Consider the following 20,230-nt stretch of genomic DNA (forward strand, 5'->3'; position numbering starts at 1 on the left):
CAAATTTATGGCGACAGATATAAATAGATATGTACTGTTTTATTGAGTTCCCACTGCCGTGGGCATTGAAATATAAAAAAGTAAAAAGTATTAATGAGCCATATTCTTATTACAGCGTGCAGTAAATGTCAGTGATGGAAGATGTATTCAGTTTATGACACTGCTTCATGTTTCCTTGTTTTTCATTTTCCACGCCACATCCCAAACCTTGTCAACTGATACCAATGCCAATATCAATATTGTTTGTCAATTGCATGAGCCATCCATCCATCGTCAAACCACTTATACACAGCCAGGGCTCAAACCACCAACCTTGCGGTTCCCGGTGCACCTTCTCCACCCCTGCACCACGGCGACCCCATTTAGAGTCCCCAATTAACCTGACACAGGGAGAACATGCACACAGAAAGGCCACTGGGTGCAGTCGAACCCAGGACCTTCTTGCTGTGAGGCAACAGTCCTAACCACCACACCACCGTGCCGCCCCCAATTGCATGATAATCATGCATATATTTACATTAAATGTGTTTCACTAATTTAAATTTATGCATGACTGTAGTCATTATTTAGGCCTGAAGAAAAGTTGAAAATACTCAGTTTCCCCCCCCCCCCCTCCCCCTCTCTGACACAAAGGCAACTTTCCTCTGCTTTCGGTTTCTCCTGTCCCCTCCCTTCACTACGCTCAGACATGTCCCAACAGGATGTTTCCCAATACACCACTATGATGTTGGATTTAATAAACCCCAGAAGTTAAAAAAAAGAGAAGGGAATTTGATTCAATTTGATCACTTATATTTTATTATTTTATTAAAACAAGTTGATGACAGCACAATCAAACATACATTGTATTAACACATGGACACCCATATAACATCTCTTACTGTCCCCTATCACATCCATAAAAAGTTTACATGTGTCTCTTTATTTTACACATTCCAATGAGTCTTCTATAATAGACCTTTATAACCTCCATTACAGACCTGTATTATAAGGGATCATTTGTGTAGCTCTTGTCAACACTTTACCCTAAAGTACCCAGACCGTTTGAACAAAAATGGTCCATACTTTTAGCAACAAATGGCAGGATTACCCAGAACCCCCCTCTTCCACATTCTCAAAAGCCGTGTTTTGAAACAGAAACGATCAGAGGCTCTGAGTTTTTCTCCTCCTGTTTGGCGTGCGGGCTGAAATACGGCAGGAGGACGGCGTCCCCGAAGGAGCACCCGGTGAACGAGTAGACGTGTGACCCGGCCGCCGTGTCGTAGAAGGACACGAGGCCATCCTCTGTGTCCACTAAAATGCCCACCTTCCGGGGGTGATTCGCCAGGGAGAGGCTGATGGGCGGCGCCGTCAGAGCGGCGTACTTCTCCTGGTCGTAACGCACGATGACCCAGTAGCCGTCGTCCGGGCTCAGCGAGAGCTTCCCCCTGCGGTTGGCGTCGGCCCTCGCCACGCCCAGGTCCCACCCGGTCTTGTCGCCGACCTCCACCTCCCAGAAGGACCTCCCGGAGGACAACGGGTTGAGCCCCAGGACGCTGGCGAACAGATCAAACCTCTCCGGGGCGTCGGCTACCTCTCGGTCCTCCCCCTTGTCCCTCACTTCCTTCCCGTCCTCGGAGAGGACGAGGCGACGGTGGGCGGTGGTCGGGTCCAGCTTCACATCCTCTGTTTGGTACGAGATTAAAATCAACCAAAGATCTGAACTCAAAAAGTCCCATTTTCTGAAAAGAAAACCCTAAATAACGTACCTCTGAACTTTGTAACTCTCTGAAGTTCTGTGAAGGGAAGAAACGGTGTGAGAACCACATAGTAACATTCATGATTAGAACATTTACCACCACGGTTCAACTCTTACCCGTGGAGGTCAGCTCCTCAAGTTTCTGTTGAATCTGTTCCAACATGGTCGTTGTGATTTTCCTCACGGTGCCGAAAAACAACGATGTGTCGAGCTCCACCGCTGTTGAGTCCACGAGGTTGTCCGGGTTCGGAAGAGCTGGGTAGCGCTGAGGAAGAGGAGATTAACCCAAAGGCTGCACCGAGGAAGATCCAATCACACCGACCATAATAGTCGCTCACCTGAAGGAAAAGGACGTGATCCTCAAGCACCGATAAGTTGTCTAGCTCAGAGATGGTTTTCTCGAGTCTGTGGATCTCAGCCTCCAGCTTCTCTTTGATGTCTTTTGCTTCTTTCAGCACTTCGTCTCTCTTCGCCTCCACCGGCCTGAGAGCTGCCGCCCGGGCTTCCTCCACGATGGCGGCAACGGCAGTGAACACGTTGTCGATATCCCACCACTCAGTCTCCAGCTGGTCCTGGAAATGGGTTAGGGTTGAAGGGTTAGGAGAAGCATTGATGTTTAAACGTTCCATATAAATGCCATAGTGCTCTGTATCATATTTGACAGTTTCGATGGACAGGTTTCTGATTTGTTTTCTGCAATTCAGGTCAACCCAGAATGACCTAAACTTACCTTGCATCTCTTCAGAGATGTATCGGTCTCGTCGATCCATGTTCTTTTCTTCTTAATTTTCTCGTTTAATTCTGTCTTTATGTTTTCAAGCTTGGCCTGTTGTAAGAGCAAAAGGGCAAGTCAGTATCCTTCGAAAACCTGCCTAACCACACATGTATACCTCAATTTGTCCAAAATACCAAGGTGTCATTACATGAAACAGGCCTTGCGTGAGATAACCCACCTTCTTCTGGTCACATTCGTCTTCAGTGGACACAATCGCCTCCTGACCTTCCTCAATGCAAAGTGCACAAATGCACTCTCCCCTCTTCCTGCTATACAGCTCCAGGGGGCGCCCGTGCTTCAAACAGGCCCTCTCGTCCAGGTTCTCCACGGGTTCCACCAACTTGTGGCCCTTCAGCCTTTCAGTCGAGGAGTGGTTCTCCAGGTGCGTCGAACAGTACGAGGCAAGACACACGAGACAGGACTTCTTGGCCTTCAGCTTTCGCTCTGTGCAAACGTCGCAGGCCACTTCGCCGGGGGCCCCGGTGTACTTATCGGCAGACTTCTCCAGGGCCTTAATCTCCTCCACGATGCTTCTCAGGACGATGTTGACAGTCGGGACCTTCCTCACAAGATCCTTGCATAGGGGGCAGTTATCCTTGTATGTAAGGGTACTATGCAGGCATTTCTTACAAAACGAGTGGCCGCAGTCTGTGGTGACGGGCTCCACAAAAGGCTCAATGCAGATGGAGCAGGTGAGGTGCGTCTGCAGCGAGCCGGGGTCGCGGGGGGGCACTTGAGCGGCGGCCATGTCTGAGGACAGAGAGCACCACGAGGTCACTCACTTGGGAATTTAATTACGTCTTCGACTGTTACGAGACTGCGAAAAGGTGGTCAAAGAGTGGGCAACGTTGCCACAGGTGGGCGCTACAGGGTACAGGCAAACGCTTAAAGTGTCATATCCTGTTAATCCAATGTGTGTTTCCTGTTTTTTTTAGTCACAAACCCACATTTCAAGTTCCTGCCCTCGTGCTCCTGCATTAAATCCCCTTCACACCCAACATGTGTTAGGAAGGGTCGGCAATATTAAGGATTATTGATTACACCCCTCAGAAGTTATCAACTTCAAATTTACATGAGGGAGAGGCTGTAAAAAACTGGTTCCCATGTCTCTCTTCCACGAGAAGGGACTGGATTTATAATTTACAGACATACTTCAAAAGTCAAGATGACAAAACATATTCATTTCTGAAGAACAAGGAAACACGGATGAAACCACACTCTGATCATAATGGAGCTCTTGGACGTTCCAGGTGACACACCTAGTGTGTGTGTGTGTGTGTGTGTGTGTGTGTGTGTAAAAAGGTGTTCAGACCTGCTGCACTATGAACCAACTAATAAAGTAATAAACCTGACAAAATAACAGCGGACACATTTTTAAGTCTATTGCATCGCACAACGCTAGATAAAATAAAACACGTTAACCCCGGAAGAAAAACATTTAAAGGGGTCTCCGGAGTGTGATGCTGTCTTTCACCTACCGAGATGGTCCTCGTCTCCGTGTGCGTGTCCTTCCTCTAGCAGTCCTGCCTTTGTTGTCTGTTAGGTTTCATTTCTTTTCAAAGAGCTGACAGTCACTTCCTGCTGTCGGGGAGGCATGTGCACATGCAAATTAGTCAGTGAATCGCCTCTACGTAGGCTGCAGGTTTAGCAAGTTCCCACAGATCCAATATCGACTCACGCGAAGGTTTTGTTATGAGGTTTTATGCGTCTGCCTTTTATTCAATGTTTCACCGGTAGAATGAAAAGGATCAAAATCATTAATTATGTATTAGGCAAAAGTGTAACTCCACCCTTTATTGTTCAGCATGAATATTCAGTGTTTTCAGACTCTATTAAGAAAAGACATTTTAAAAAGGGACGACAACTAAAACACTCAACAGGCGTGTAAACTGATATTGACCTTTAACATAAATTACATCATCCAGCCGGCCATAAGTTACATCCACACAATATATACTCTCAACAGGTTGTTGGCCAACTAATGGATGTAGGCAATTATTGTAATTCATGAGGTTTCAATGTTCCTTTTTAAATCTGTTCAAATCATCTTTTTGATTGCATATAATTATTAAACATGCTAAACACGGATCTGCAATTCCAATATCAGTCAGTCGAAGGAAAAGTCTGAGGTTTAGCTTTGGTAAATGCACTTTAGTGGGACGAGAAAAACACACATATCAGTTTAATGGATATAACACAGCGATCTTAGCTTAGTTTAGCATTGAGACTGGAAGCACTGGGAACAGGTTTCTCTTTCCAAAGGTCATTTAATTGGCTCACAAACCCTTGTGGGAATTAACACCTTTTATCTTCTTTCTTCATGGGGGTTGTTTCCCAAACTCTTCACTTCAGAAGCGTATTTCCCCAAAATATTGAACCGTTTATTTTGCAGCCGCTGATCCGTCTCTAACTATTTAAGGTCGAAGGCGTCAGTCCACGAGGAGGTGTGTAGAAACGTCTGCAGGGACGGGAGAGAGACCACATTTACTCTTTAAAACACGACACGCGGCTTCATCGATTTTGTGGTCAGTTGACCTTTGACCTCGAAGCCGAACCTGCAGGAAGCGGAGGTCGTCCTCGCCGCGTGAGATCTGATCCAGCGCCGCGCTTCTGCTCCGCAGCTCCGAGATTTCCTCCTCCAGTCGTGCGATGAGCTCTTTGCTCGGAGCCCGTTCCTCGCTGGGACCCGTGCCCACGAGGCCGGCGGAGAGCTCGGTTTTCTCCACTTCGCTCAGTCTCTCCTGGATGGCTTGCTGAAGTTTCGTCTTTCTCCATTTTAGTTTCACCTGTGTAAGGAGGAGGGGGGCTTTTAATAGGTATTTTGTTCAAATGTCATGTTTCCACTTATATTATCCAAGATGTGTCTGCTCCTATTGTGTCAATAACTTAACCCTTCAATGTTGACGGTGGAGAGGTTTCTCCGGACTTTACCTTCATCTTTGTCGCCTCCCTGTGGATGGAGACGATGTGATGGCCCCGGTGCTCAGTCTGGGCACACATGGCGCAGATGCATGTTCGATCGCTCCTGCAGAACTTCTGTAGCTGCTTGCCGTGCAGCCCGCACGCGGGGTCCTCCAGGTTCTTCACCACGTTGATCAGCAGGTGGCGCCCCAGATCTTCTCTCTGGTAGTGTGGCTCCAGATGGGCGGCACAGTACGAGGCCAGGCACGCCAGGCAGGACTTGACGGCCCTGCGCTTGGCGGGGCAGAGGTCACAGGGCACCTCTCCGGCTTTCAGAGGCGGAGCCTCCTCCTCCTCCTCCTCGGTCGGGGCGCCGGCGCCATGCGTCTGGGCCGCGTTTAGCGGCGGCCTTGTGGGGAAAAAGGCCTTGCAGAGTGGGCACCGACAGGCCCCGTGGATCCTCCAGTATTCTCCTATGCAGCTCAGGCAGAAGCGGTGTCCGCAGGGGAGGGAAGCGGGCCGGGCGAACTCCTCCAGACAGATGCAGCACTGAGGGGGGTCGGACATCGGGTCTGGGCGTGCGACCTCGGGCTGATTTTGGGGGGGCTGTCAGCATGCAGCGAGGACGGTGTCTTCCATTGGCTGTTGAAGTACTGAATTACAGTACTTCTTCATTAAATTGGCCTTGGTGGCGGGATCCAAAACACAAGGTGCGTGTTGTTGGTGGAAATACTCCTTCCACAAGCACAAGACATACCATCTGAAATGAAAGCACTTCCAGCTATGAGTGACTGGAACCCGTGCCGAAGAGAGATGAGGACCACGTCAGAGCCACCGGGTCATTTCTAACCATCGCACCTCCACCGACCAATGGAATCCAGATACAAGTCTCCTTCAGGGTGATTCAAACAGTACAAAATACCTGTGATTGTGGATTCATCAGGTGTCATTCCAAAGTATTACCTATTTGTTTACACCACCGATACACAATGTAGTGTTTGCCGAACACAGACTAAAACCTTTAAATGCTGGACCGTTAAAACTGAAATATAAGACTCACGTCTCCAGAGCGTCCGGCAGCTTGTGTTCCTCGAGGCTCTAACGCAGTTGTGTTGTCTGATCAGGTGGTTCCACCTGCGTAAAAGGTTCAGACACACCTATCGCTGCTGGTAAAGAGGACGGCCCTGTTGGACTCTGTCATTTCCTGTAAGCTCGTAAACTTACGCACACTTGTTACGGGAGAAGTTTCCACATGACAAATCAGCCGCAGTTACAAAAACAAGGGCAACAGCAAATATGTAAATATTTGTTTTAGCAGTAATGTACACTCAGTAATGTTTATAGGATATGCAAATGAAAAGAGACCACATTGTGCAATGACCTGTGGTTGATTACAGTCTGGCCTGATAAGGAGTCACTATAATGACGTCATCATCACCCGACCAATGGATGATTCAGATACACTTACCTGGATCTTTCCCGCCGTTGGGCCCGTAGAACCCTGCTGGCCTTCAGTACCGGCTCACCTGGGAGTTTTTCCTCAACGCGTTGATGTCCCGTCAATCAGGGAAGTACGGGGTCTCTTTTTTTAAGCGTTGTCTTTCTTATTCTTCAAAGGCCGCCAGTCGGAGCAGCAAGTTGCTGGATTGGTAACACGGCAGGCGAGAACGAAAAGGTTGATTTTAAAAGTGATCATTCGAAAATGTGGTTATGGATTTTTGCCAAGTCGGCTAAAAGAAGCCCATTTTAAGTCTGCTTACAAAGCGAAACCCAAGCCGCTCGATGAGTCATTTTTACCTGAATCTTAAACCTGCACAATATTCATGCAGGTCGGTATTTTAAAAACAGAAAGAGAAACTCCTTCACTAATTTATACCCCAGAGGCCTAAACCGGTTTCGTCATCCGCTTCATGCCCCCGCTAGTTTCTATGAGGCCTGAAAAAAAGAGACATTTGTGAATATTCGAGTGAGTGTTTATTGTTGTAAACGATGAGCAAACTTCTCCCCAACGTACGACCTCGGCAGCATTAATCACACTTGACTAAAAGTCCACACAGAAACACGACATCACAGATCCAGAAGGTACCATTTCCTCTGAAGAACAGTTCGTTTGGTTTGCATTCTCCCTTGATTATGATGCCATATAAAACATTATCAGGATGTTATCATGATTAGCTTAGCATAACACTGGCTAGCCGGTGGTTAACTGGCCTGATTAGTTTTTTTAATTCATTCAAAGAAAAACAAAATATTCTTGAGCATAACACCACAATGTTAATGTTGAACTGATCTCAATGCGTAAACATAAAATGACTATATTCTACACATGATGAATACACATGAAGGCTTTGCTTTCTCTCGTGCCTCTTCTTGCAGTCCAACGCGTCCCTAGCTTTGCTTGATCAGACTCTTCTCGTTCACGGGACAAATGGCGATGGTATCGGACGCTTTGTCGCAGCAGTACAGGTAGAAGAAGGGCAAGATCTTCTCCCTGAACTCGTCTTTGAATGTGTAAATGTGGGCCCGAGCCTTTACGTCGTAGAAGGACACCTGCCCCTCCTCGTAGTCCACGTACACGCCCACCCGCCTGGGCCTGGCCGGGAGGGCGAGGGGCTCCGGCGGACACGTGGACGCTCGGTACCCGTGGCCCTTCTTCATGGCCAGAGCCCAGTAGCCGTGCGTCGTGCTAATGGAGATGCGGCCCTTTCTGTTGACGGAGGATCTGGCCACGCCCATGTACCAGTCGTCCTTGTCCCCCACTTGGACCTCCCAGTAGTGCCTCCCCGAGGAGAAGCCCTCGCGGCCCAGAACGATGACCACCGTGTCGAAGCGCTCGGGGCGGTCCGGGAGGTCCTGCCAGGCGCCCAGGTGTCTCACCTGACGCCTGTCCTGCGAGAGCTGCAGCCAGGGGTTGGCCGAGTCGGCGTCCAGCGTCACGTCCGCTGCAGGGACACGGGACGTGGTCGGCGGGGGGGTCCAGTTTTTTGAGTTTTGAAATTATTTTTAAAAAACCCATAAAAAATATAAATGATTTACCTTTGTATTTCAGAATCTTCTTGATCTCTGTCGAAGGGACGACAAAAAGAAAGACATTATTTCAAGACAACAGCTCATTCCAGGTGTAACGAAAACGAAACCGTACCACTTTCAGCCAATTGGCCGATCGCTTCGTGCAGCGCGGCCTCCAGTTTGGCCACGGACCTCCGGATCGTCCCCACGCACACGTCCGTGGGAACGCTGGTCTCGGACCAGTCTTTGACGGAAGGAAGGGTGCTGAGGGCCGGGAAGCTCTGCGGAGACACAAAAACACGACAGCGACGCTGGTGCATCGTTCCCGCTCGAGGAAAAAGAGCACGTCCGAAACGATCGGCAGCCTCCCGAACAGGGGGAAGGTCACATGATGTGCGAGGGATGGATGATGTAATCTTACCATGATTAGGCCCCCTAAAATCATAACCACCCGCATTTACTCTGTAGACCTGTTGTCAAACACCTCTGTGTTGGGAAACGAAGCGCTCGCTCGCCTTCAGGAAGTGGATGTGGTCGCTCCGGGCCACGCTCTCCAGGTCGCCGCTCCTCCTCCTCAGCTCGCCGATCTCCGCCTCCAGTTCAGCCACCAGGCCTTGGGCCCAGCTCTCCGTCTGCCGCTGCTTCTCCTCGATGGCCGAGGCCAGCTCGGCCTGAGTCTCCCGGATGGAGCGCACCAGGTCCGACACCACCTGCGCGCTTTCCTCCACCTCCCTCTGGGCGCTGGCCTGGAGGAACGCCAAAGGAACGCCCGCGTCGAAGAGTCGTCAGATGACAGCGCTGAATGGGCGGCGTTGGACCTTGACACCGTTGCTCACCTTGTTTTGCTCCAACGAGTGTTTGATCTCCTCCACCTTTTTCACTCTGTCCCGGATCATCTGCTGGACGTCCACTTCCGTCTTCTTCAGCTGCGCCTGCAACCAACGAGTCGATTAGAGACGTACACGCGGTGATCTTTACCTTCAGAGGCATCATTCTCATTCTCTGATACCTCTTTGGATTAAAACCTCCCCAAAATGTTGTTTCAACGTGTCTTACGTCTTTCTTTGAAAGGAATGTGATTTATATATTTACATATAAGACTGCTAAAGTTTTTTTTTTTAAAGCTGAACATGGAAAATCAGATAAATTCATTGAACAGTTTCCTGTTCTGTTTCCAGTTTTACGTCCACAGTAGGTTTCCCTCTAAAACGCCTAACAAGGCTCTGACTTGACGACCACATGTGCAGTGATGTGATTCGGGATCCGTTTTCACCTTTTTCTCCGTCCACTCTCTCTCCACGGGGACGGTGTAGTGCGCCCGGTGGTCCGTCTCCGTGCAGAGCACGCACACGCAGGTCTGGTCCCTCTTGCAGAAGAGCTCCAGGAGCCGCTGGTGCTTGGGACACATCCTGTCCTCCATGTTGGCCACGGGCTCTATCAGCTTGTGCATGGTGAACCTGCCCACGTGAGACCGCAGGTGCTCCTCGCAGTAGGAGGTGAGGCACACCAGGCAGGACTTGACCGCCTTGGGCCTGCCCTCCCCCAGGCAAACGTCGCAGAGGACCTCCTCCCAGGGCGGGGGTGAGGAAGCCGCGAGCTGAGGTGAAGGCGTGGGTGGTGTTTGGGGCGGCGGAGGCGGGTGGGGCCCCTTGTCTGTGGCCTGGGGTGGAGGAGGAGGGATCAGGGGTGCGGGCACACAGGGGATCAGAGGTGGTAACTCCTCCAGATGAGGCTTTTTCTCTCTGTTTCTCCTCTCCTCCTCCTCCTCCTGCTGCTTCTGATCCTTCTCCAGAAGCCTCTCCTCGTCCTCCTTCTTCCTTCGTCCCGCCGTCCCCTTCCGCTCCATCTCGTCCTCCGCCTGCTCGCGCTCCTGGTCCTCGGCGCCCCTGACCCTGATCTCCTTGAACTGCTCGGCGATCTCCCTCAGCACCGTGTTGATGCTGATGTCGGGCCTCTTGGGGAAGGACTTTTTGCACATGGGGCACTGGTACAAGGGGCTGGTCCTCCAGTAGCCCAGGATGCAGCCCTGGCAGAAGTTGTGTCCGCACGGGATGGAGACGGGGTTGGTGAAGACGTCCAGGCAGATGGAGCAGTGCACCTGCTCTTCGGAGAGGTTCCCGCTGGCGGCCATTCCTGCGCGGCCGAGAGGCAGGGTCATTCTCAGCGCCAGCAACCGGCCTCCGAGCGGGGCATCAAAACCTGCTGTGACATCGAGGTCGCTCGGATTAGACGGCGAGACGGCGTGCGTGCGCACATGGACAGGATCCATTTATTGTTAGAAAAAGCTTATCAATTAATGTTCTGGCTTTTTATAAGCTCATTTAAAGCTGTTACTTTGATCCTAGACCTTTATAAAGATAGAAATATCGTTATTGGCAAACGTGACGCTGATATACTTTTTGCGACGAGCTCATCACATCAATGAAACAAACAAATCAAGCAGATCTCTTTAAAGAAGACGTATTGCGTCTTCGCTCGAACTGCAGCTAAATATATCCTGCCCGTATGATTAGTTTGAAGGCGGCGCGTCAGTGAGTTGGACCTGGAACAAGCAGCTCTCGAACTTGAGGCCTCGGTATCCAAAGACGGGATTAACGTCTTTCCAAAAGCATCGGCCCCAGTCAGCCACTTTTATTTCAGCCACTTTCCGGCTCTAAACTGTAATCTGGGTTATTTTGACCTGCAGACACCTCGAGCCTCCGAGCAAACTAATTTGTAGTTCAATTTTAAGTCTTTCTTTAAAAACACATTTTCGACTTTTGGTCACAGCTCTTAATCAGCTTCACCGGAATAAAAGAACACAACCAACACTCCCGCGAGGAGCTAAACGGAAAGGAAAGGCCGGAGAGGACGAGGACACGACAGAGAACCAGAGACACGGGGACACTCACCCGAGAGCAGCTGCCTCAGTGCTCCGCTGTGTACTGATATATGAGATACAGGCTGGGACCCCCCCCCCCTAACACACACACCTCAGACCCAAAATACACCTCCCCCCTCCCCCTCCTTTTACCCCAGATACAGATTTATACCCCCCCCTGGACATGGACCTCACAGGGGGACTGTTTTACACCCCGCAGTGCACTTTAAATTATTTATAAAGCTCATTTATGTTTCACTTCTCTCACAACCGGAGGGGCCTGTTGATCTCAGTCACTTTTTCCTTACTCAGCTATATATTTAAAATATCAAATTGGTTTAGTTTGTGTATTTGGGTTGATTAGTGGAACCCGTCTTTCAGGCAATAGAGGAAAAGCTCCTGTAAAAGGTATTTAGCATGTAGCTATGTTAGCTTAGCGCGTTGCCATAAACATGAACGATTGCGTCCTAAAATGAGATCGCGACGTTTGTGCTTGTGACATGAAACTCAAAGTTGGCCCCTCCTCCCCGGCTCAGCGCCGCCAGAAGGACACGCCCCCTGACCACAGTGCAAGTTAAAAAAAAAACACCACCGTAAATTCTTTGTTTGGTGACTAATGAATTTATTCTTTAATGAACAAGTTCTGATTGATAGTACAAAAGAACATATTTGATATATAAATACAGAACATACTTTTACAGCCCTGAAACAATCACAGATTATAAAATAGGAAATAAAAACCCTTAAAAAACAATATTATAGTCGTACATGTACAAAAATCTGTCCTCTGGTCCAGTTGGCCTTCAGACAGTAAATCTATTTAACTTCCTTTCTTCTGTGAAGTCTCCAAAGACTTACAAATATGGAAGTACAGCCTTACTGTCAACACGCCCAGATGAAAAGGTCAAAAGGTCAGAATAATCCTCTCTCGTCCTTCACATGTTTTTACTCCAAGATATCAGCTTGATTTATATAGAATCTGAGAGGAGAGGTACGGTAAGTAACTGAGTAACTAAATGATCAATATCTCTCCGTAATACGCAATAAAGGATCAGTACTGTGCAACGTGTCCATAAAGTACGGCGAGGATGGTTCTACTGGTGCTGATTGGCAAACAACGCGCCGTGTTTTCAGTTCATTGGTTGGAAGGGCGCTTTGAGGTAAAGCGCTTTGCCAACAGTTTAAACCGTCGTAAGGTCGCCTCAATTTCACGTAGAAAAAAATGTGCTGTTTAAAAGTACCTGAGCTACAAATCTCTGCTGGAGGTTTTCTGACTTGTGATTGGCTCCTCGCTCTCAGGTGTGTTTGACCGGCGATATGAGGAGCGGCGACGAGTTCTTCCCGTCGTGGTGGAGGCAGGGGCTGAAGATCGGGTACAGACTCTCGCTGAAGGTGTCCACGAAGGTGTAGAGATGCAGACGCGCCTTCACGTCGTAGAAAGAAACCTGGCCGCCCTCGTAATCCAGGAACACGCCCACCTTAGTGGGCGGGGCCGACAGCGGCAGCGGCAGGCGCAGCGAGGCCAGGGCCTTCACCTCGGCGTTCTTCAGCCACAGGCACCAGAACCCGCCCTCGGGGCTCAGCTTGATCTCGCCCTTGCGGCGGGCCGTGGCGTTGGCCACGCCCAGCGTCCAGGCCGTCTTGCGCCCCACGTCCACCTCCCAGTAGTGGCGCCCGGAGGCCAGGCCCTCTCGGGCCAGGACGAAGAGGGCGGGGCTGAAGCGCCGCGGGCCCTCGGCGTGGACGGACTTGCGCTCCTCGTATCTCACTTGCCGCCCGTCGTCGGACACGACCAGGTTCCTCTGGGCCGTGACCGGGTCCAGTATCACCTCAGCTGCACAGAACAAGTCAGCATGAGTCAGCATGTCTTATCAATTGGTCGTTTGATTGGAATCTAGCGGACCTCACGTGCAGAACACACATCTATCAATTTAAGTCTGATCTGTTACTGGTGAACTTCACAATCTTTGACTGGCTTTAAACTTCTGGATGGAGTTTGAGGATGTGGAGGAACGGGGTCCTCTTCTGGACTGCGGGGAGAACTGAACATTTTGAGGTTTCCTCACACTGTTGGTGATCTTCAAACTGCTTTCTCCTAAAATAGTTGATTGTCAAATGTTATAGTCTTACTCACTGGAATAGTTCTGGACCTTCCGGAGCTCTGAGAGAGACAGACAGAGACACGTAGTCAACAAGTGATTCTTTTAAAGAGACAAAGTCAAAGCAGATGGCTCGCGTGGGTTTAGAGCTCCAGACATGTGCTGCTGTCACTCAGCCCTCCATCAATTCCAAGCGACGGTGAACTGCGGCATCAACACCATCTCCATCTCCATCTGTCCGACCATCTTGTATGTGTGAATGTGTGAAGGGGGTAGGAGGGGGGGGGGGGGTGCATGTGCAATGATGAGTCACTCATCTATTTATAAGTGCTGGTGCACCTGCATCTGGGTATGGATTGTGTCGGATAATCTGCAAATGTGACTCTTATTTTGAAAGGCAATAGGCTACAAAGAGCCATAGAGGGGATGGACGAAATAACAGGAACACCTAATAATGCCCTCACCTTTCCCGTACAGTCTCTTGAGCTCTTCCTGGAGCCGATCCACCAGGCCGCTGACGGAGGAGCGGATGGTGCCCAGGTAGAGGTCAGTGTTGACGCTGACCGACGACCAATCGGTGGGCTCCGGCGAGGCCGACAGCATCGTCAGGTTCTACGAGAAGTAGGACAGCGGCAGGGAAGTGAATCTAAGATGGAAGGATCCCTCAGGGGATATAAAGTCTATTCCCATAAAAAAAAAAGCACTAAATATGGTTTATATGGGTTAAACCATCTGGACGGTGTGCAGATGCATCTCATCAGATCAAAGAGGAGAGGCAGGTTTATAACAGAGGATGTTCCAGATCCAGAACAGTGACCGTATTTGTCTTCATGTGCTCTCAACTTTGCTCTGCCAAACATGTGTGGCTGCGTGCCTTTGCTTCCTCTCACACTATCTGCAGACTTCAAAGACCTCTTTCATGAGAGGGAAAAAAAGCAAAAGAGATCAACGTTTTATCTCCATCAACAGTCCGGGGTAAATGCACAGGGGGGAACCTTCACAACAGCTGGCTGTGTTCCTAGAGGCGTTTGATGTTGTGGTACCCGTCTCCTAGCAACCGCTACCATACAGGGCCGCGGGGTAATTGGCAGCGTGGACATTATGTGGATGAATAATGAAGGTAGGAAAAAATGATTTCAAATACATGCATATTGCTGCAGTGTGGTTTTGACATTTTAATAAGAGCGTAAAGTCTGCTAGGGTTGAATATCTGCAGCTGCATTTGGATTTGAGCTAATTAGCTCCCTTGCTGCCCTAAATACATATTAAGTATCCTGCGTATTTAGGCTGCAGGCTGGAAGAATGAATAATTCTTGATATGCCAGCATGCATTTTTGTTTTTTATTGACACTTGGGTTGTAGTCTTGTTTTTTTCGAATCAATCATTTAAAGTCAAAAGCTGAAGAGAAAAAGAGTGGGGCAATCTTCCATTATTTGCTGACGTTGCAAAATGTTTATGCGGACTGTAGATGTTTGGACTTTTGGATCACGTGAGATGATCGAAGCTCCGTACCTGCAGGAAGACCACTTTGTCCTGCGTCTGCGCGTGGGCCTCCAGCTCGTTGCTCCGCCTCCTCAGCTGGCTGAGCTCGTTCTCCAGACCGCGGGCGAGCTCCTGGGCGTGGCGCTCGGCCTCCCGCTGCCTCGTGGCGATCAGCTCCACCAGCTCCGCCTGACTCTGCTCCACCAGGCGCTGCAGCTCGGCGTACACCTGCCAGCTCTCCTCCAACTCCCTCTGAGAGCCGGTCTGCAGGGCGGGGGCACGTGATGGGGGGGGAGGGCGGAGGTCAGTGAGGTGTAGGGTCGAGCACATTGAAGTTAAGAGCACTCGGAGAGGTCTTTGCTGTCTACACATGAATGTAATCGTCTTGCTACAGTCTGAGGAAAGACACCCTGATGATCTGTAACAGGGGCATCTAGCAAGCAGAGGGATGATAGGATTATATTAGTTGCATTATGGGAAATGTAGACTCTTAAGAGTAACAAACTAGATTTTCTGTTTAGATACTGACTGTTTTTTAAATGTATAGATCCACAAACTTCATAGGAAGTACAATTATTACTCATATCTGATAGAATCAATGTCTCATATAGTTTGGGACTTTTTGTCCTCCACTCTTACCGGCTTCACGATGCTGAACTCAAACTGTGTGTAATCCGTTTCATCAAGTGGCTCTTTGTAAATCGTACACATGAATACCTTTCTACATCCCCTCATGTTTCTCTTTTTTTACGCATCGATCCCTTTGAAGTTATTTGGCGTTGAGGGTTTGCTGCAGATGAACTCGCCACGCCTTCAGGCCTGCATATTTCCCAAACCTGTGACGCGGTTCGAGCCTAAAATAGAAACATCAAAGTCCATCAAATTAACTGGTGGATCGCGGCGGTTTCAGTAGTGACACACACCCCTTTTATGCCTTTTTCCTGAGAGATCGCAAAGCTTTTTGTCTCAAACTGAAACGTGTTTCGATGTCACACTGCGACTCCTCCGAGCAGGATTGTGTTCCTCTGTTATTCGTTAATATAAAGTTTATTTTTATCCATCATTGCCATTTTTATCGTCCACATGTTCAGTGTGTTTGCGCAGTAAACGCACACACACACACACACACACACACACACACACACACATACGTGACCATCCTGACCGTCTGGTAACTTAATCCTCCTTGTGTTCTTTTTAAATTAGACACATTGAGAGGAAATTGAGAGAAGCCCTGAAGCTGGGAAACTATTCCTTTAGAGGGCATTTTATTTTCATTCTACAGGGTCTAAAGCGGTGAGGTCGTCCTCTACGCGCCGGAGGAAGGCTTTCATGGTCACGAGGCCGTCGGTAAAAACAGGGTGTGGGGAAACCAGCAGGTAATTGTGGCCGCTGGTCGTACCGGTTGGAACCGGTTGTGAGTCGGCAGACGAGAGACAAAACAAACTGTCCTCGTCGCACCAGACCTGCGGCGTCGTTTCCAACAGAAGCAAAAAGGTATGTCTGAATTACCGGGAGGGGGGGAGGAAAAGGCCAGCTGAGGTTCTGCGCGCCTCTCCCGGATCAGAGAGCAAACAAAGCTTTACGCGAGAGCGGACTGGGCAAATATTTGACGTGCAGGAGGAGGAGGAAGGAACACGCACTGCAGGAACACGCCACGGCCGCAAAGGGCTCGAGGGAGGGAAGAAGTTGGATATGAGTCAGTCGGTGCCGTCCTCTTATAGCTCATAGTATCTACAACGATAGAAGGAATTTGATGAGAGATCTTGGATCAAATGTTTTGTTTCACCAACATATCACTTTCTCCCATTATTTCTTCTTTAAATCTTTTTTTTTTAATCGTTTTGAAATAAACAGGTTCCTAATTAAGCGTCTTTAAATCCCTTTCCAATTACAGTTTTTGGGGGATTCATTATGTTTTATCACATCTGTTATTGATCGTTTTACATTCAGTGTTCTTCATGATTTCCTTCCAGTTAAACCTTCTGTTAAATTACCCAGTTTCAGGTGGATTTGATCGAATTGGTTCCCGCTTCACGGACACCGGCCCTCTGAAACATGCTGTGCTTCAACAATCGCTGAAGGTGGAGACTCACCTTGATGACCTTGATGGACTGTTTGATCTCCTCCAGTTTCTTGGCTCTCTCCTTGATCAGATGTTTGACCTCCGACTTCTTCCTGGCCAGATTACTCTGCGAGAAGAAAAACCTTTCAATTGAAGGTCACGTGGCGGCGGTCGGGCCCTTCGCCGGGCGAGTTTAGGACAGCGTACGCGTTCATAATCCATTCGCACGCCAGCCCATTAATCATCAGAAGGTCAAAGACGGCTCACCATCCTCTTCTTCCACTCGTGGTCCACGGAGACGACGTCGTGGGACTTGTGCGTGGACTCAGCGCAGACCGCGCAGATGGCGACGTGGTCCGTGCGACAGTACACCTCCAGGAGACGCTCGTGCTTCTTGCAGATCTTCTCCTCCAGGTGGAAGGTGGGTTCGATCAGGCGGTGAGAGACCAGGGACTTTACCTGGGAGGCATTTAGATGGGCAAACGTAAGGGGTTTTGATACCCGAAGCTCTGAGATGATGCTGATCATCACATATTTAGGTTTGCCATCAAGGATCGAATGGAGAAAAAAAATGATCTTGCGGATTCATCTACAAGCTTTAGGACTTTACAGAAATGTAGAATGTAGAAAAGCAAATCTTATTGCCCAAAAAGGTTTTCTAGAGGACAGTCATTGTGCTCATTTTCAGATTAATACTCTATTTGTACACTTGAGTAGTAAAGTGAGCAAAGAATAATCTACAGTCTTCATGTCCTTCATCGATTGTGTGAGTATTTAAATACCTTTTGACTTTACTATATTATAAATAGTACTTTTACAGTAGAATATGTGGCTGTAGTGTAAAACTATAGTATATGCATGACATATTTTGTACCACTTTGAGAGACATTCTCTTACGATTGCGCGATCTCGACTGTGGAGTCACAAGGGAGAAGCGTCTTGGATGGGACACCCTCAACCTTACACACAGGATGCCGTGCAGCGTTCAGGTACAACCCTCTTTAGAACAGAAGAACGCATCAGAGCAGAAGGGAAGCACTGACCTTCTTGTGGTGCCGGAGGTGGACCTCGCAGAAGGACCCGGGGCAGCTCACGCACGACTTCAGGGCCTTCACCTTCCTTCCGATGCAGGCGTCGCAGGGCACCTCCCCGGCCCGGGCGAAATCCCCGCCGTCGGACGCCTGGGAGCCCCCGGGGCTGGCGTCCGAGGCCAGGTTGAGCATGGACCCCCGCGGGGCCCCTCCGGCCAGCATCAGCCCCTGGAACTGGGAGGAGATTTCGGCCAGGACCCTGTTGACGCTCATCTCGGGCCTCTTGGAGTAGCTCTTCTTGCACATGGGGCACAGGAACTTCTTGCTGTGGTTCCAGTAGCCCTGCAGACAGGCCTTGCAGAAGCTGTGTCCGCAGGGCGTGGAGACGGGCTCCACGAACACCTCCAGGCAGATGGAGCAGGTGAACTGGTCCTCGGTGAGGACGCTCCCTCCCGGAGAGCTCATGTCTGCGCGGGAAGGGTCAGTTAGTTTTACAGTGCCGGTGTTTACGACAGGGTCAAAGGTCAGTCTGCACACAGATACGAGCCCTCTGGCCCTCGGAATATGCGATAAAGAGTCACGGTGGAGGGGGGGGGGGGGGGGCACTGGGCACCACAAAGAGTAGGAAGTGGATTAAACGCCGTCACTGAGTGCAGGTAGGCGACAAACTATGAGAGGAATGCAGAAACTCAGGAACATTCAGGTTTAAAAGAAAACACCACAGCCGCTGGAAACTTACAGCAAGAACACACTGCTTTTGTTACCTTTGATCGCGCTTGTTTTTCATTTAACACAAGTGTAGTGTATATATATATATATATATATCACATGAATGTACCTAAACATACACATTGTTTTTAGAAAGTGAACATACCAGGGACTTAAAGTCAACTTGAATGAGACAAACACGTCTCATTACTCGTTCTCTCTGTACATAAGAAGAGCCAAACACACCGTGTGCCGCAGTCACAAGAGAAAGTGATCACTGATGCCAGCGCGTGAAATAAAGAAGAAGAAGAAGAAGAAGAACTCACTCTGCATGTTTGCTTCTGCCGTCCTCCGTCTCGCGAACTTTGCTGTGAGGCCCACGGCGACAGGCGCTGCTCTCTTGCTGAAACCCTTCATGTCCCTCCCACTCTCGGCGCGACACACCCGGCCGTTCACACATGCCTCCCCCCTCCTCCCTCCTCCTCACCCTTTGTTATCACACACCGGAGTCCTAAAGTGACGTTTGCTCCGGCTCTCTGCTCAGGGAGCCTGAAAGGTGTCTGGAAATAATATCAGTTTCTGCCCGTTATTTATTGTCTTAAATGATATCAACTGCTGTAAAATGATTGCACCCCTGAAGGTCTCATGAATATTTGTGCAAACATTCCCAGAAATGCCTTTAAAGAAACGTGATTTATAGAATTCAATTAGAAATCACACGGAAAACTTCCAAATTTGCAAGCGGCAGATGTCAAACCTGCACTTTGTCGCATTTAAGCACTGCGGTTGAAGATAATAATTATAGAGATAAATGATGCTCATAAATTGTTGGTAACAGACAGCTCAATATGCTAAATCACCTGCAGGGATCAAAGCATCATCATCAAATTTTTTCTTTCAGTTTGTTTGCATCAGTCTGACGGAGCCAAATGCAAACGTGATCAATTATTCCTTCATCTCTAATGCTGAACCGAACGCAGGGAGACCCATACAGCTGGACAGAACAAACTGAGTGTTGCTGAATCATTTGAAGCGAGCTTCGCCTGTTAAATTATTTAGCCTCTAACTGGAAGAAGCTTGCTAACCGCAGCAATAAGCAAATACATCTGTCTTTTTTTTTTTTTAATGAATCGACTTTGCTCCGAGATGTTGCCGTTTCATCCGTCGGGCCGACTCGGCCTTTACTCATAATTAAAATGAATCATAGCTTCTCTGATACGGACCTTTACCATCATTTCTGTCTTCACTGCAGGAAACTAGAAACTAGAAGCTCGACAATGTCGAATTCAAAATAAGTCATTGGCAGGAACGGAAGTAACAGCTAATGCTAAATGCTATCATTTAGTGCTAAATGCTATCGGGTAGGATCACGTGTTTTACGTGAAGCACTTTGTTGCCTTGCTGTTGAAATGTGCTCTACAGATGAATTCCCCCCGGTCCTGCCTTGCAGTTAGTCACCTCCTCCTCACCCCCCTCCCCTCCCCCCCGCCTAAATATTTCGGTTGGGAGAGTTTGTGCTTTCATTGACGCGGAGGTCACTTCCTCGTGTCTTCAGAAAGAC

The 20,230-nt window shown here is 49.1% G+C and overlaps 4 protein-coding genes across 8 annotated transcripts; all 4 read right to left on the reverse strand.

The window, feature by feature from the left end:
- Positions 1-775: 775 nt before the first annotated feature.
- LOC120822812 (E3 ubiquitin-protein ligase TRIM21-like) lies at positions 776-4,248 on the reverse strand. Its single transcript, XM_040182741.2, has 7 exons — positions 3,992-4,248; positions 2,692-3,263; positions 2,469-2,564; positions 2,077-2,310; positions 1,856-2,003; positions 1,749-1,775; positions 776-1,665 (listed from the first exon to the last, which is right to left on the reverse strand). Exons 2-7 carry the CDS (start codon positions 3,259-3,261, stop codon positions 1,115-1,117), a joined length of 1,626 nt encoding a protein of 541 aa, XP_040038675.2. The 5' UTR covers positions 3,262-3,263; positions 3,992-4,248; the 3' UTR covers positions 776-1,114.
- Positions 4,249-4,274: 26 nt separating this feature from the next.
- Positions 4,275-6,607, reverse strand: LOC120822813 (E3 ubiquitin-protein ligase TRIM47-like). 2 transcript variants are annotated; one of them, XM_040182743.2, is made up of 4 exons: positions 6,475-6,607; positions 5,445-6,174; positions 5,069-5,299; positions 4,275-4,971 (listed from the first exon to the last, which is right to left on the reverse strand). In XM_040182743.2, exons 2-4 carry the CDS (start codon positions 5,979-5,981, stop codon positions 4,924-4,926), a joined length of 816 nt encoding a protein of 271 aa, XP_040038677.2. In that variant the 5' UTR covers positions 5,982-6,174; positions 6,475-6,607; the 3' UTR covers positions 4,275-4,923. The 2 variants fall into 2 exon arrangements, with proteins under 2 accessions (XP_040038677.2, XP_077961586.1); XM_078105460.1 differs by lacking the exon at positions 6,475-6,607 and having other exon boundaries at positions 5,445-6,067; positions 6,172-6,295.
- Positions 6,608-7,365: 758 nt separating this feature from the next.
- LOC120822811 (E3 ubiquitin-protein ligase TRIM39) lies at positions 7,366-11,404 on the reverse strand. 4 transcript variants are annotated; one of them, XM_040182740.2, is made up of 7 exons: positions 11,315-11,404; positions 9,697-10,625; positions 9,260-9,355; positions 8,939-9,169; positions 8,557-8,704; positions 8,451-8,477; positions 7,366-8,356 (listed from the first exon to the last, which is right to left on the reverse strand). In XM_040182740.2, exons 2-7 carry the CDS (start codon positions 10,579-10,581, stop codon positions 7,803-7,805), a joined length of 1,941 nt encoding a protein of 646 aa, XP_040038674.2. In that variant the 5' UTR covers positions 10,582-10,625; positions 11,315-11,404; the 3' UTR covers positions 7,366-7,802. The 4 variants fall into 4 exon arrangements, with proteins under 4 accessions (XP_040038674.2, XP_077961584.1, XP_077961585.1 ...); XM_078105458.1 differs by having other exon boundaries at positions 9,697-10,622; positions 11,315-11,333; XM_078105459.1 differs by having other exon boundaries at positions 9,697-10,770; positions 11,315-11,329.
- Positions 11,405-11,884: 480 nt separating this feature from the next.
- Positions 11,885-19,156, reverse strand: LOC120821383 (E3 ubiquitin-protein ligase TRIM39). Its single transcript, XM_040179842.2, has 8 exons — positions 18,996-19,156; positions 17,974-18,428; positions 17,198-17,389; positions 16,962-17,057; positions 14,896-15,129; positions 13,847-13,994; positions 13,418-13,444; positions 11,885-13,117 (listed from the first exon to the last, which is right to left on the reverse strand). The coding sequence occupies exons 1-8, from the start codon at positions 19,084-19,086 to the stop codon at positions 12,579-12,581; spliced, it is 1,782 nt and encodes a 593-aa protein (XP_040035776.2). The 5' UTR covers positions 19,087-19,156; the 3' UTR covers positions 11,885-12,578.
- Positions 19,157-20,230: the final 1,074 nt, after the last annotated feature.

The sequence above is a fragment of the Gasterosteus aculeatus genome, chromosome 7 (assembly GCF_964276395.1).
Source record: "Gasterosteus aculeatus chromosome 7, fGasAcu3.hap1.1, whole genome shotgun sequence".
Lineage (NCBI taxonomy): Eukaryota > Metazoa > Chordata > Actinopteri > Perciformes > Gasterosteidae > Gasterosteus > Gasterosteus aculeatus.